Source organism: Dryas octopetala, chromosome 2, assembly GCF_963921425.1.
Source record: "Dryas octopetala chromosome 2, drDryOcto1.1, whole genome shotgun sequence".
In the NCBI taxonomy this organism is placed as follows: Eukaryota; Viridiplantae; Streptophyta; class Magnoliopsida; order Rosales; family Rosaceae; genus Dryas; species Dryas octopetala.
This window is the reverse complement of record NC_141367.1, coordinates 21,113,612-21,126,914: the sequence shown is the minus strand read 5'-3', so window position 1 is coordinate 21,126,914 and position 13,303 is coordinate 21,113,612. Positions and strand designations below refer to the sequence as shown.

The window sequence follows — 13,303 nt, the reverse complement described above, 5'->3', positions numbered from 1 at the left end:
AAATTTTTATTAGAGATTTAACTTGTCTAATTTCAACCCTCACACATCTAAATTTACATCACTAATATATAGTCTAACTCACAATGCAGATCATATATACAATTATTTGTTTTTTATATATAAGTAGTGACATACTATATTGAATACTAAATATTAAGTTATAACCAAACCAGTATAGTTGTACAAAATATTGAAGAAGTCTCAAGTTTGATTAGATAAACCTAAAAACTAAAAATAAAAATCTTGTTTGGCTAAAAGATGGGAAAAAAACGTTAATTTAGTCTTTGTGGTTTCAAAACTTCATATTTGATCTATATGTTTTATGTTATTTGCAATATAAGGACAATTTTAACAAATTCAAATTTTCAATTTTTATTTAAAAATTAAATCGAAAGTTACATATATGATTTTTTTTTTTCATTTTTAAGTAAAATTCATGAGTTTATACAAGTCATTAATTTTAATTTGAGAAAAAACTTTATGTTGACTTTAAAATATCATAAAATTACAAACAATATAAATCAAAAGAATATAAAAAATAAAAAATAAAATATAGTTTCGAAACTACGGGACGACCAGATATACAAAAAAAAAAAATGAAAAAAAAATATATATATAAAAAAGGGCACTACCCCGCTGACCTCTGTTTATAAATTGTTGGTGCCCAACTCCCAGGACCCAGCGGCATTCTGTCCAAACTCCAAAAACACCTGCCATGGCCCTCTTTATTCTCTTCAGCTCTGCAGTATCCTCCGCTTCTTGGCCTCCATAGCAACCTGAGCTTCTCCTTCTCATAACCATTCCTGTCTTTACTTTATCATTTCTGTGTGCCTCTTCAAGTTTCCTACTCATCTGTACCCAAATCTTGTGCCCAATCTTCACTCTTCTACTTCATATATCTTTGTCAAAAACTTGTGTCCTCTACCTGCACTCCCAAAACCCATTTGGGCAGACCTTCTACCACCACCAGAGCCCAAACCCAGATCAGAATTTGCTACCCAACAATGAATCCTCAAGCCAAAGTGAAGGAGGGGGAGTTTCAGGGAGTGGGTTTGTCTTCTTCTTTGGGTGCTTCAGTTCCTCTGCCAATGGGGGGACTTAATGACCAAGGCCCTCCACCATTCCTCACCAAAACCTATGACATCGTCGAAGACCCAACCACGAATCACATGGTCTCTTGGAGCAGAGACAACAACAGCTTTGTTGTGTGGGATCCCCAGAGCTTTTCCATGAGTCTTCTCCCCAAATACTTCAAGCACAACAATTTCTCAAGCTTTGTCAGGCAGCTCAACACCTATGTAAGAGTACTTACTCTCTCCTTACCTCATATGATTCATTCATTGAGACACTTTCATATTGTTTATTTTGTCAAACATTCAAGAATGAGAATTATGAGAGGCAAGTTGCTCTTTTTTTTTCTTTCTTTTTTGGTCTTTTGTAATTTGAATATTATATACATGTCTAATATAATATACTTGTTGGGATCTTTAGATGTGACTACTTTTGGGTTCATTCATGCTCATGAAGCAGCTAGAAATGTGTATTTTATATTTTTCTTCTTTCTACAATAGATTTAGTTGGTTCCTTTTGGTGTCTTTGTTTATTGGGTTCCCTAATGTGGACATTTTGTTTGTTAAATGGCTTCAAAAAGGATAGTGCAGAAATCAATGTATGAAATTTGCAAGATACTATTTCAGGTGGAGCTGCTTTTGCATCTGCTATAAACTTTTAATAACTTAATAAGATGGGTCAGTTTTCTTTTTCTTTTTCTTTTTTTGAATTTATTCTCTCTGTTAAATGGGTCAACTTTAAAAGTTATTAAGGGTTAATGCAACTGACAAATTAGTAGACGAAGCCTCTCTCTGATTTGATCATGAAGAAGTTATTTGATTAATGTAGGGCTTTAGAAAGGTTGATACAGATAAATGGGAGTTTGCTAATGAAGGGTTTCTCAGAGGGCAAAAGCATCTTTTAAAGAATATCAGGAGGAGGAAGACATCTCATGCTCAGGCTTCACAGCAAGCTTTGGACTCTTGTGTTGAAGTTGGTAGATTCGGATTAGACGGAGAAATTGATCAGTTGAGGCGTGATAAGCAGGTTTTAATGGAGGAACTGGTGAAGCTTAGACAACATCAGCAAACTACTAGAGTTTACCTCCAAGGAATGGAAGATAGACTGAAGAGGACCGAGATGCAACAGCAAAAGATGATGAATTTCTTGGCAAGAGCAATGCAGAATCCAAACTTTGTACAACAATTGGTACAACGGAAGGAAAAAAGGAAAGAACTTCAGGAAGCAATTAGTAGGAAGAGAAGGCGGCCTATTGAGCAAGGGCCCAGTAATGTTGAGGTGGATGAACTAGGCCAAGTTGGAGATGAAACTTTTGTTAAAGTTGAACCCCAAGATCATGGTGACATATGTGAGCTTGAAGTTTCGGAGTTGGACAAATTTGCTCCGGACATGCAGGGCATAAGTGGAAGCCAAAATATCCATGAGGAAGAATGTACAGAGAAAGAAGAGGAACATGACAGTGGAGACAAAGACCTGGATAAGAGTTTTTGGCAAGATTTGTTGAATGAGAGTATGGATGAAGAAATTGGTATACTAGGTGATCAAGAAGAGGAGGAAGATGTCGGCGTGATAATTGAGCAGCTTGGTTACTTGGCCTCCAGTCCCAAGTAAAAGATGAGATTTTCATATACTTTCTTCAAGGAGCTGGGTAGGACACCCTCGTTCAACAAATCTTGAAGTTCCTAAATCATTTTCTTAATTGGTATTGACTAGTGAATACCAACACATTAACACTGAGAAATTACACTAATGGAGCGAAGCAAAAAACAGTATTCTTTCCATCAGTGATAGTACTTTTAGGACCTCTTAGATTTCTTGGTTTGTTTGTAGCACTGCTGTTCATTCCTTTCTTGTCTGTATTCCTGTCAGTGGTTGGAAGGTATGTGTACGTTTATCTTGACTGATCATTAATGTTGACATTCAAGACCTTAAGATCCAATTCTTCATGGAATCCTTAACAATTACTTATTTATGTGCAAGAGGGTAAAACCTTATTTGTTAGTATCACAGTATGCAGTTGGACTCCAACAGGATTAGCTCCAAACAATTAATGGGGGATGGCACACTTGAGATCATGTTGTGCTTAATTTGTCACTGACTGCATATACATTGTCGGTGATACAGAACACTTTCGATCTCTAAGTTTTTCCTGGACTAGAAATTGTCATTTAATCATTTTCATGAAGGTGGTGGATTGATTGGTGGTCTCACCAAAATGATTGAAAGCTTGAAATCTTGCATCTTGAAAGGCATCAAGAGGGTACATGCCTTGTTCAGATGGGTGTTTGTTCCACACACTATAAAAGGATTGCTCCTTGTGTGAACTGTACGTGTTAGATTGTTTTGCAGTTTCAAAGAAAATATTGTTAATCTACAATCTAGCAAATTCCACCATGACATATATTCAAAGGAATGACAGAGGAAATGTATATTTTGACAAGAACCAATTAGAATGTGATGTGTCATTGTAAAGAAAATTAAGCAGGCATGATTTTGAATACAACTACAATATTGGTTTAAGTCTTAGACGGTGACTGATGCAAAAGTTGTGCTTTATGTATGTTTACCATCGATATCAGTCAGACACAATCAGCATCTCACCAGCATCTTTCGTTTCTTAGCGCTTGGGGATCAACTGTGCTGCCTAACACTAAGGGAGCAGATTATTATACACGTGCAGCTCTTAAAGAAGGGTTGGCAATAATATCTCTCTTTGTCTGATTATGGCCCAAGTTAAGGAAATAGTTGGAATATTAGCTTCCTTAATTATGTTTATGTCGCATTTTAAACACCTAGAGAATGCTGCAAGTGCCTGCTGAAGCAATAAGGTTGCACAGCACATGCTGTGCATGAGCGGTGTAGCTGGCATGATGTATGGAGCTGCCAGATCATATGCCTTTTCAAGGGCCAAGCTTTTTGTTTTTATTTTCTGTAAATTAAAGTTTGTCAAATATTGTTGTGGTACTTATTGTATTTTTATGGTTTGCAAGTTTGTTTTTGTTTTTGTTTTTTTTAATTTAAGGGAGGGAAAATTCAAACTTGGAACTCCAATATTGTAGATAGATATATACCACTAGGCTAAATATTGCTGACCGGTTTGCACTTAAATATGAGAATATTACCTGATTCATGACTAGGGTTTTGGGTTGCGATAGAAAGTAAGAACTAAGTTACTAAGATGAACCACCTTCGCGTCTAGGGCATGATGTCTTTATTTAAGATGAAAAAATTGGTCAAAAAGGTTAGACCTTAGAAAGTCACAACGGTTCTTATATGTAGGTATGGCCTTCCCCCCAAATTGAAACTTCCTCTTTAAACAAGAGGTATGAATCACAATTTGTGCATATCTCGACCTAAGAACTTTGGTTTTATTTATAATTAAATTTAATATTTTAGTTTATGTATACGTGCTTGAAATTAAATTTAAAAACTATTCTCATATTTTAAGAATTGTAAAAAATTGTGTTTGGTATTAGTATATAGGAAGATGATGAAAATTAAAGATATGTATTTTGCTGGCACTCGACAATACCAACAACCCAAACCTTAGATGTGAAGCTAATATTAGTAAGTTACCCATGTGCCAGTTATTCTGATTTGAATTTGGACAATATTTCAGGGAAGGCACTATGTTTACATGTCATTTCCTAGAAAAAAGAAAAAAAAAAGATATACATGCATGTATGGAAAGGGTGACAAACAGGCCATGCATGCCATTAAATGTGAATGGTGGCACAATAAATCATTGTTATCAGCTAGAGCCTAGAGGGGTGGCAGTGTTATGCATGTGAATGGTCCTGAAGTTGGGCCATATATGCATGCATGGGAATGGTATGATCCTTTCAGTTTCAAAGAAGCTTAGAAACCTATATATCTATTATTTAATTCATGAAGCCCAAAATTGTATGGGCTATTCTAGTCTCTAGAGAGCTGGTAAATAGTTTCAAATCAAAGTTTGGGGAAGCCCAACCAGTTGGGTCAGTTGGGGATTTTGGGTCAACCATCTAACCTCATCCAAAACAAATATTTGGTGATTAGCATTAAAGTCATTGACAATTACTTAAGTGCTACAAGTAGGGAAAATTCCACACACTGGCACACTGCAAACAATGCGCCACTCAGCTAGTGGGTCTTGAATTTCAATGGATGTTAGGCTTCATTTGATGAGATTGGTATGTCATTTAAAAGAAATGTTAACAATAACATCATATGTATTTAGAATTTTAGAATAGAATATCACATCCAAAATTTATAGTCTTATATAACAATATATAATATAAATTTTGAACCGCTCTACCCGTTACCAAATGGGTCGAATACTAACTTCTACAAGTATTATTTTGGTGAGAGGAACTTACTTATTCTTTGTTATATACAACATGTGTGAGACACAAATATGGTCATATTATAATCACATGTTGTATACAATAAATAATAGCTAAGTTTTAGCCTATTTTGATATATATATATATATTATGAAAAGTTGATGATATACGTGTCTAGTAAAAACTAACAACCAAAAGCACAAGCAACTTCAAGTAGATATATATTGAAATGCTTTTCAATAGTACTAGCAAAACAAGACAAATTTAAGCAGAAGTATTCAATGTTGAAGACTTATGAATGTGTCTTTGTTTGTGGGTTTGGCCTTGTTGGCCTCATCAATTTTTTTTTGTTTTGCATAAATTTTTGTGGGTGTTGATATTTCATTTTCATTTGGTCTTGGCCTCTTGGGTCGTGAGACATTGACAGATTCAAAGAGAAAGTTGAAACCCAACAGCATGGTTTGATAACAAGTTTTTGTAAACAGGAATTAAAGCCAAAACTAGGCCCAGGGTGACCTCATCCTGGAAAGCTCATCTTTAGCCACCGACAGCCCAAGTTTTTATCTTAATACCTACCCCACTATGTGTGCCCACTGGTTTTGTCTCCAGCATCCTCTGCCGCTCATCATGCTCTTTAAACATTCTTGATCCTCTGATCTAAACCATTCCATCAATTTCTATGTGATCATCATCTTTAGGAAGACGATTGAGAATTCATCAATCTATAAAACTCTTTGTAACACATGGTGATTGATTATATGTAGATCACAACTCCTCATAATGGTGAGACCCATCTTATGTGGGTAATCTAACCTTTGTACAAAAAGAAATATTTGTGTAAGACTGATATGACAGAATAACCCAAGTTAAAATATAAGAATTGTGTCTTTGTAGTGATACCGGTATTAAAGAAGCAAACCTTGTCAAGCGCACTTGATTTATTGTGGATGTTTATTTGGGACAGGCTATGTGTCACGAGCCGACTTTACAAGGCTAAAGACGGATAGTGCGGCACTTGTTATCCTTCTCCTGAGTAGCAAGTCAGCCAAGTGAGTACCTCGTAGGCAACACAACCCACACGATATATTAGATTTGTGCTAGCACCAAGCAAGCCACAAATAAGATTCACACAAATAATAACAAATGGAAAAGCTTACAGTGCAACAGAAAATTGAATAAATATGCTTCTTATATTGATGGCAAAAGAGTACAGGGGCCCAAAGTGCATGCTCTTACCTATGCCAGTGATCTAGCTCAGCATTCCACCGACTAGTCACCCCCCTGTAAAGAGCATTCTGAGCCAAGTTGAACATTACACTAAGAAACATCAAATGTTTGAGGAGTCATAATACATAATTCCCCAAAAATACATAATTTTCTAATTACTAAAATACCCTTTCACACACGCAAGCGGCCAAGGCTTGACTAAGGACCTTGGGCAAGCAAGCATTGCGGCATACTAAAGCAACCCCTAACACCCTCCCCCACTTAAGCTGTCGGCGTCCTCGACGACTGTGTGGCGCGGAATTCTTCGATCTTCTGCTTGAATGACTGCAAGTCTCCTTCCTTCTCCCAACTTGTCTCTTCGTCTCCTAGTCCTTTTCACTTGACAAGGAATTCCAAACACGGATGTCTGGCCACCACCACCATTCTGTCTACCAGGATTTCTTCAACTTCTTTTGCCTTCGGAGGCGTGACGTCGACTTCGGCTTTGGCTGGTTGGTTGCGCGCTGGATCTGGCTGATACGGCTTCAAGTTACTGACGTGGAAGATGGGATGCACCTTCATTCAGGAGGGAACGTCGATCTTGTAGGAAACTTTGCCGACTTTGGAGATGACTGGAAATGGCCCTTCATACTTGCGGAGGAGTCTTCGGTCTTGGTTGCGGAGGACTCGGAGTTGTTCTGGCATCAACTTGAATAGGACTTGATCTTCCACTTGGAATTCTAAGGGTCGGCGTCCGCGGTCTGCCCACTTCTTCATTCGGCTCGAAGCTTTTTCCAAGTAGGCTCTGGCAATCTCAGAATTAATCTTTCACTCTTTCGTGAAGTTGAAGGCCCTGGGATTCTTTCCTCTGTAAGTCTTATATACAGTGTGTGGCAGCAGGTGTTGTTGTCCGGTTACGATCTCGAACGGGCTCATGTTGGTTGATGAGCTCTTCTTGGAGTTGAAGCAGAATTGTGCAATGTCTAGCAGCTGCACCTAATTCTTCTGGTTGGCATTCACAAAATGGCGCAGATATTCTTCTAAGAGCCCATTGAATCTTTCAGTTTGGCCATCTGTCTGTGGATGATAGCTCGAAGAGATGTTTAGTTGAGAACCAAGTAAACTAAAGAGTTCTGTCCAAAACGTACCTGTGAACCTGGTATCTCTGTCACTTACAATGTTTTTGGGTACACCCCAATACTTCACCATATACTTGAAGAATAACAAGCTGTCTCCTCTGCCGGGCAAGACTTTGGAGCTGGAATAAACGTTGCGTACTTTGAAAATCTATCCACCACCACTAGAATGCAACTAAGGTCCTTAACCTTCGAGAGACTAGTAATGAAATCCAACAAGACACTCTCCCAAGGTCTGGTAGGGACAGGTAGTGGCTCCAACAATCCCGGAGTCTTCTGCTTCTCGATCTTGTCTTGCTGACAGATAAGACAAGTTCTTGTGTACTCTATCATGTCATCTCGCATTTGGGGCCAGTAATAACCCTACTTCAAGAGAGCATGTGTCCGCTGCCAGCCAGGGTGGCCTGCCCATAATGTATCATGGCATTCTTGCAGCAGCGTCCTGCGTAACCCATTAGCTTTCGGGACAAACAACCTGCCGCCCTTTGTCCATAATAGCTGATCTTCCACCCAAAACAGACGAGTCTTCCCTTCACTCGCAAGCTTCATAATTGCTTGGGCAACTGGATCTTTATCCAAACTTCCCCAGATACGCTCTCGCACAGATGTAGCCACCGTGCTACCCGGCAAGGCTGCGAGTGCACACAGTGCCGCGAGCTCAGCTTTTCTGCTTAAGGCATCTGCTACTTGATTAGTATTCCCTGCTTTATGTTCAAAAGTGAAATCAAACTCTGCTAGGAACTCCTGCCAACGGGCTTGTTTCGGAGTCAACTTAGGCTGCGACAAAAAATGACTGACTGCCGAGTTGTCCGTCTTCACCACAAATCTAGATCCCAGCAGATAATGCCTCCATGTTCTCAGACAGTGAATTACTGCCAAAAGTTCCTTCTCTTGCGCCGTATACTTCCTCTCGGTCTCCGCTAGTGCAAAGTCTGAGGCATCCGTTTGCACTTCAAATGGTTTTGTCACGTCTGGGAGAGTCAGGACTGGATCATTCATCATAGTCTGCTTGATGTCTTCGAACGCCCTCTGACACTGATCATTCCAACCCTACCCTGCCCCTTTCTTCAACAATTCAGTTAAGGGTGCGGTTCTCCTCAAATAGCCCTCCACGAATCGCTGGTAGTAGTTGGCTAATCCGAGAAATGATCAAAGCTCTTTCACATTTCGAGGTGTCTACCAATCTTGAATAGCCCTCACTTTCTCCATGTCCATCCTGATACGACCATGCTCTATAATCTTGCCAAGGAACTTGATACTTACTTGAGCAAATGAACACTTCTCTTTCTTCACAAATAGTTGGTTGTCTCGTAACTTTTGGAACACTTTTTCCAAATGCTCTCGGTGTTCTTCTAGGGTTGAGCTATAAACCACAATGTCATCGAGGTAGACCACCACAAACTTGTCAAGGTAGCCATGAAAGAGTTGGTTCATAAGAGTACAGAAGGTGGCTAGCGCGTTAGTCAACCCGAATGGCATCACCATGAATTCGAAAGCTCCATAACGGGTGACACATGTGGTCTTCGGTTCATCTCCTTCAGCAATTCGTACTTGATAATACCCCGACCTGAGATCCAACTTCGTGAAGTACTTGGCATTGCTCAACTGATCAAATAGGTCGGCAATCAAGGGAATGCGATATTTGTTGTGCACAGTCACTTTGTTAAGGGCTTGATAATCCACACATAGTCTAAGACTTCCATCCTGCTTCTTTTGAAATAGAACTGGTGCTCCGAATGGTGCCTTAGAAGGCCTAATGAACCATGCTTCCAGTAACTCATTTAACTGTCTTCTCAATTCGGCCAACTCAAGAGAGGCCATTCGGTAGGGTGCTTTCGCAGGTGGCTTCACCCCAGGGAAGAGTTCAATCTCATGTCTATTCTTCTTCTTGGTGGTAAGGATCTCGGAAGCTCATTGGGCATAACATCTTGGTAATTCTTCAAGACCTCTTCAACCTCCGGGGGAACTTGTTCATCATTCACTTCACCTTTCACTATCGGGACTAACACATAGGATGGCTCTTGGCGCTTCACTCCTTTTTTGAATTGCATTGCATGGCAGACAGGAGTCGGGGTTCAGAAGGCTTCTTTGTTGTTGCTTGGACCACACTAGGTTTCTCGCCCATGACTAGCAAGTTGTGCGCGGCTGGGATGAGAATGGCCTTCTTCTGCAACAGAAACTCCATCCCGAGTATGACATCGAAATCATCCATTTGGACTGCTATGAGGTCCGTTTCTCCTTCCCACGACCCAAGCTTGATTTGTACCTGTTTGGCCTCACCGGTTGTTGGCAATGCTTCAGAATTCACCGCTTTCATGCGCCCAACATCTTTCTCTAGCTTTAGGCCCAATCGTTGTGCTTCTCCTTTGGAGATAAAGTTATGGGTGGCACATGTGTCAACCATTACACTTCGGACGGCTTTACCATTCAAGGTTGCCTCCACGAACATAAGGCCCTTTTCGGGGATCTTCTTGGGATCAATCATCTACTTCTTCATGGCTCCCAAAAATCTCAGAGCTCCCATGTGGTCGGGATCTGCCTCCTGCTCTTGCTCTTCACCTGTTTCCTGCGAATGAATAGAAGCTTGCAAATCATTTAGTGCAGATTTATGAGGACATTCAGCCACTCTATGTGGTCCATTACATAAAAAGCAAGCAAGAGGTTTAGATTTGAAGCCAGCTTGGTTCTGTGGTTGAGATGGTGCCGAGTCCCGAAAGTTTGTGTTCCTTCTTTCATTTCCTCCCTGGTTAGCAAGTCTCAACTCTACTCCCTCACTTTTATTTTGGTTGGGCCTGAATGACTTGTTGTTGTTACCACTAGAGGAGGTTTGGTTCCTCTTACTAGAGGAGTCGTCATAAGTGTAGTCTGTCAGGCGTTCTGCAGCAGCCTGGGCGGAAGACAAATCTCCAATTCTTTGTCTCTACAACTCTGTTTTGGCCCATGGCTTCAATCCTTCTAGGAAATAGAATAGCTTGTCTTTTTTCGGGCATGTCTTGAATATCTAGCATCACGGCCAAAAACTTCGTTACATAGTTTCTGACAGTGCCCGTTTGTCTGAGCTCTCTCAGTTGCCGCCGAGCAATGTACTCGATATTTTCATGAAAGAATTGAGTCTTAAGCTTTTTGCGGAGATCTTGCTAGGTGTTGATGGTGCACCTCCCGTTCCGAATGTCATCATATTTGGTCCTCCACTAAAGTTTTGCATCGCCAGTAAGATACATCGTGGCCATGCTCACTTTACTCTCCTCTGAGTCTGCCTTCACTGCTCTAAAATATTGTTCCATGTCGAACAAGAAGTTCTCAAGTTCCTTCGCGTCTCGTGCCCCCCCGTAGGCTTGGGGTTCGAGCACCTTCACTCTGGCGTAACCCACTCCTTGGGTGATTGGGGCCTCATTCCCCACTGCCCGCATAGTGAGGTTGAGCTTGTTGTTCATATCTCTAAGCTCTATCTTGATAGCCTTAATCGCATCACGAAAATCTTTCGTCAATTCACTGACGGTTTTCGACAGCTCTTGAATTGCATTGTCCATCGTTCCCATTCGCTCATCGAAGGGAGCTGAGCTCTCACTGCTCAATGGACTCTTGCTTCGCTCTAAGGCGACTACTCTTCCAGCCAAGCCTTCTAGTTCTCCAACCTTTTGTACGAGCTCTGGTAGGTTGTAACTCTTTATTTCTTCGGTGAGGTCTCCCAAGCTATTTGGAAGCCCTGCAAGTTCACCCAATCGACTATCGATCCAATCGAAATGTTGCGAATTCGTCATACGGGACATCTTGTAGGATTTATAGTAACCACGCTCTGATACCAACTGTCACAGGCCGACTTTACAAGGCTAAAGACGGACCGTGCGGCACTTGCTATCCTTCCCCTGAGTAGCAAGTCAGCCAAGTGAGTACCTCGTAGGCAACACAACCCACACAATATATTAGATTTGTGCTAGCACCAAGCAAGCCACAAATAAGATTCACACAAACAATAACAAATGGAAAAGCTCACAGTGCAACAGAAGATTGAATGAATATGCTTCTTATATTGATGGCAAGAGAGTATAGGGCTCAAGGTGCATGCTCTTACCTATGCTAGTGATCTAGCCCAGTATTCCACCGACTAGTCACCCCCCTGTAAAGAGCATTCTGAGCCAAGTTGAATATTACACCAAGAAACATCAAAATGTTTTAGGAGTCATAATAAATAATTCTCCAAAAATACATAATTTGCTAATTACTAAAATACCCTTGCACACAAGCAAGCGGCCAAGGCTTGATTAATGACCTTGGGCAAGCAAGCACTGCGGCATACAAAAGCAACCCCTAACACTATGCTAGGGCATATGGTCTTAAATTTGATGCATGTGAACTTATTTTGAGAAATATATGTCATCTTTTATCTAATTGTTTTCATGTTAAATATACATGTCATCTTTTATCTGATTGTTTTACCACACAATAATGTTACATGATAAGAACGACCATACACAAGTTTTGTTTTTCTCCTTTTAGATATGACCAACTAATATGATACATGTAGCATATACTTATTTACTTCAACAGGGCACTAATTTTTCCCAAAGAAAGTGTTTTCCCATATATTTTTTTAGTCATCCATGCATGTTTTGTTGATCTTTTTAAGCAATTTCAATAAGTATGCATTGAAATGATACGAAACCCTATGCATAACGATATCAACCAGAATGGATAATGTTATTTCCGTCCCCTCCCTAAAGGGGTAAGTTTCTTAAGGACTTGGGTTGGTTGGAAAAATTGTCAACCCTATCTATTCAACTCTACTATAAACTTCAATGGGTGTCCATACACACAATTTTTTTTTTTGTTTTTTAAATGCCCATACACATGATTAAAACTCATTAGACAAAGCAAAGATGACTTTTCCTTCACCAACTAAAGCCTTCAATTAGCATCCAATGGATTATCAAATGAAAAATTAGCAATAAATGGGCATTTTCTGATTTCCCACGCCTAAATTTAATGAAGTATGATGATTGTTTGATTGGTCAATAGACTCAATGGAATAGATTCTTGGATCTCCCAAGTCAGCATTGATGAAACCTATGGTGCATATTAATTTGGTGGCACGTCGCGTACCCAATCAGGTTTAAAGGCAAATAAAAGTGACTAAGTCACTCTCGCACTCACAAGCGCGTAAAGGGCGTGCGCCAAAAATTGATTGTCTTTGGATGAATCGCTCACCTTTAATTAATTTGAGAATTGTTTAATTGATTGACAGATAAATTCTTTAAATTGAAGTCATGCTTTTCAACAAAATATTGCCTAAACCCCTCAACTTGGCTCTTTTGCCGACGGTACGTGTATACGACTGTTGCAAATCACAACCCAATTGCAAATTTACAAATTAGCAATTTTTAGTATGAAAAGTCTACTTTCCAAGGTAGACAAAGACTAAAATGCCACTACAATTGCCTACATGGGGAAACATGCATGCTTGAATTTTCTTCTCTTTATGAAAAATCAAATATTAATAATTGAAAGGTACAAATGGAAAAATAGGTGGATAAGTAAGGAGAACCACTAAAAAATAAAAATTAGTTT

The 13,303-nt window shown here is 39.8% G+C and overlaps 1 protein-coding gene across 1 annotated transcript; it reads left to right on the top strand.

The window, feature by feature from the left end:
• Positions 1–687: 687 nt before the first annotated feature.
• LOC147294017 (heat stress transcription factor A-6b-like) lies at positions 688–3,535 on the top strand. Its single transcript, XM_086230617.1, has 2 exons — positions 688–1,298; positions 1,900–3,535. Exons 1-2 carry the CDS (start codon positions 1,005–1,007, stop codon positions 2,680–2,682), a joined length of 1,077 nt encoding a protein of 358 aa, XP_086086743.1. The 5' UTR covers positions 688–1,004; the 3' UTR covers positions 2,683–3,535.
• Positions 3,536–13,303: the final 9,768 nt, after the last annotated feature.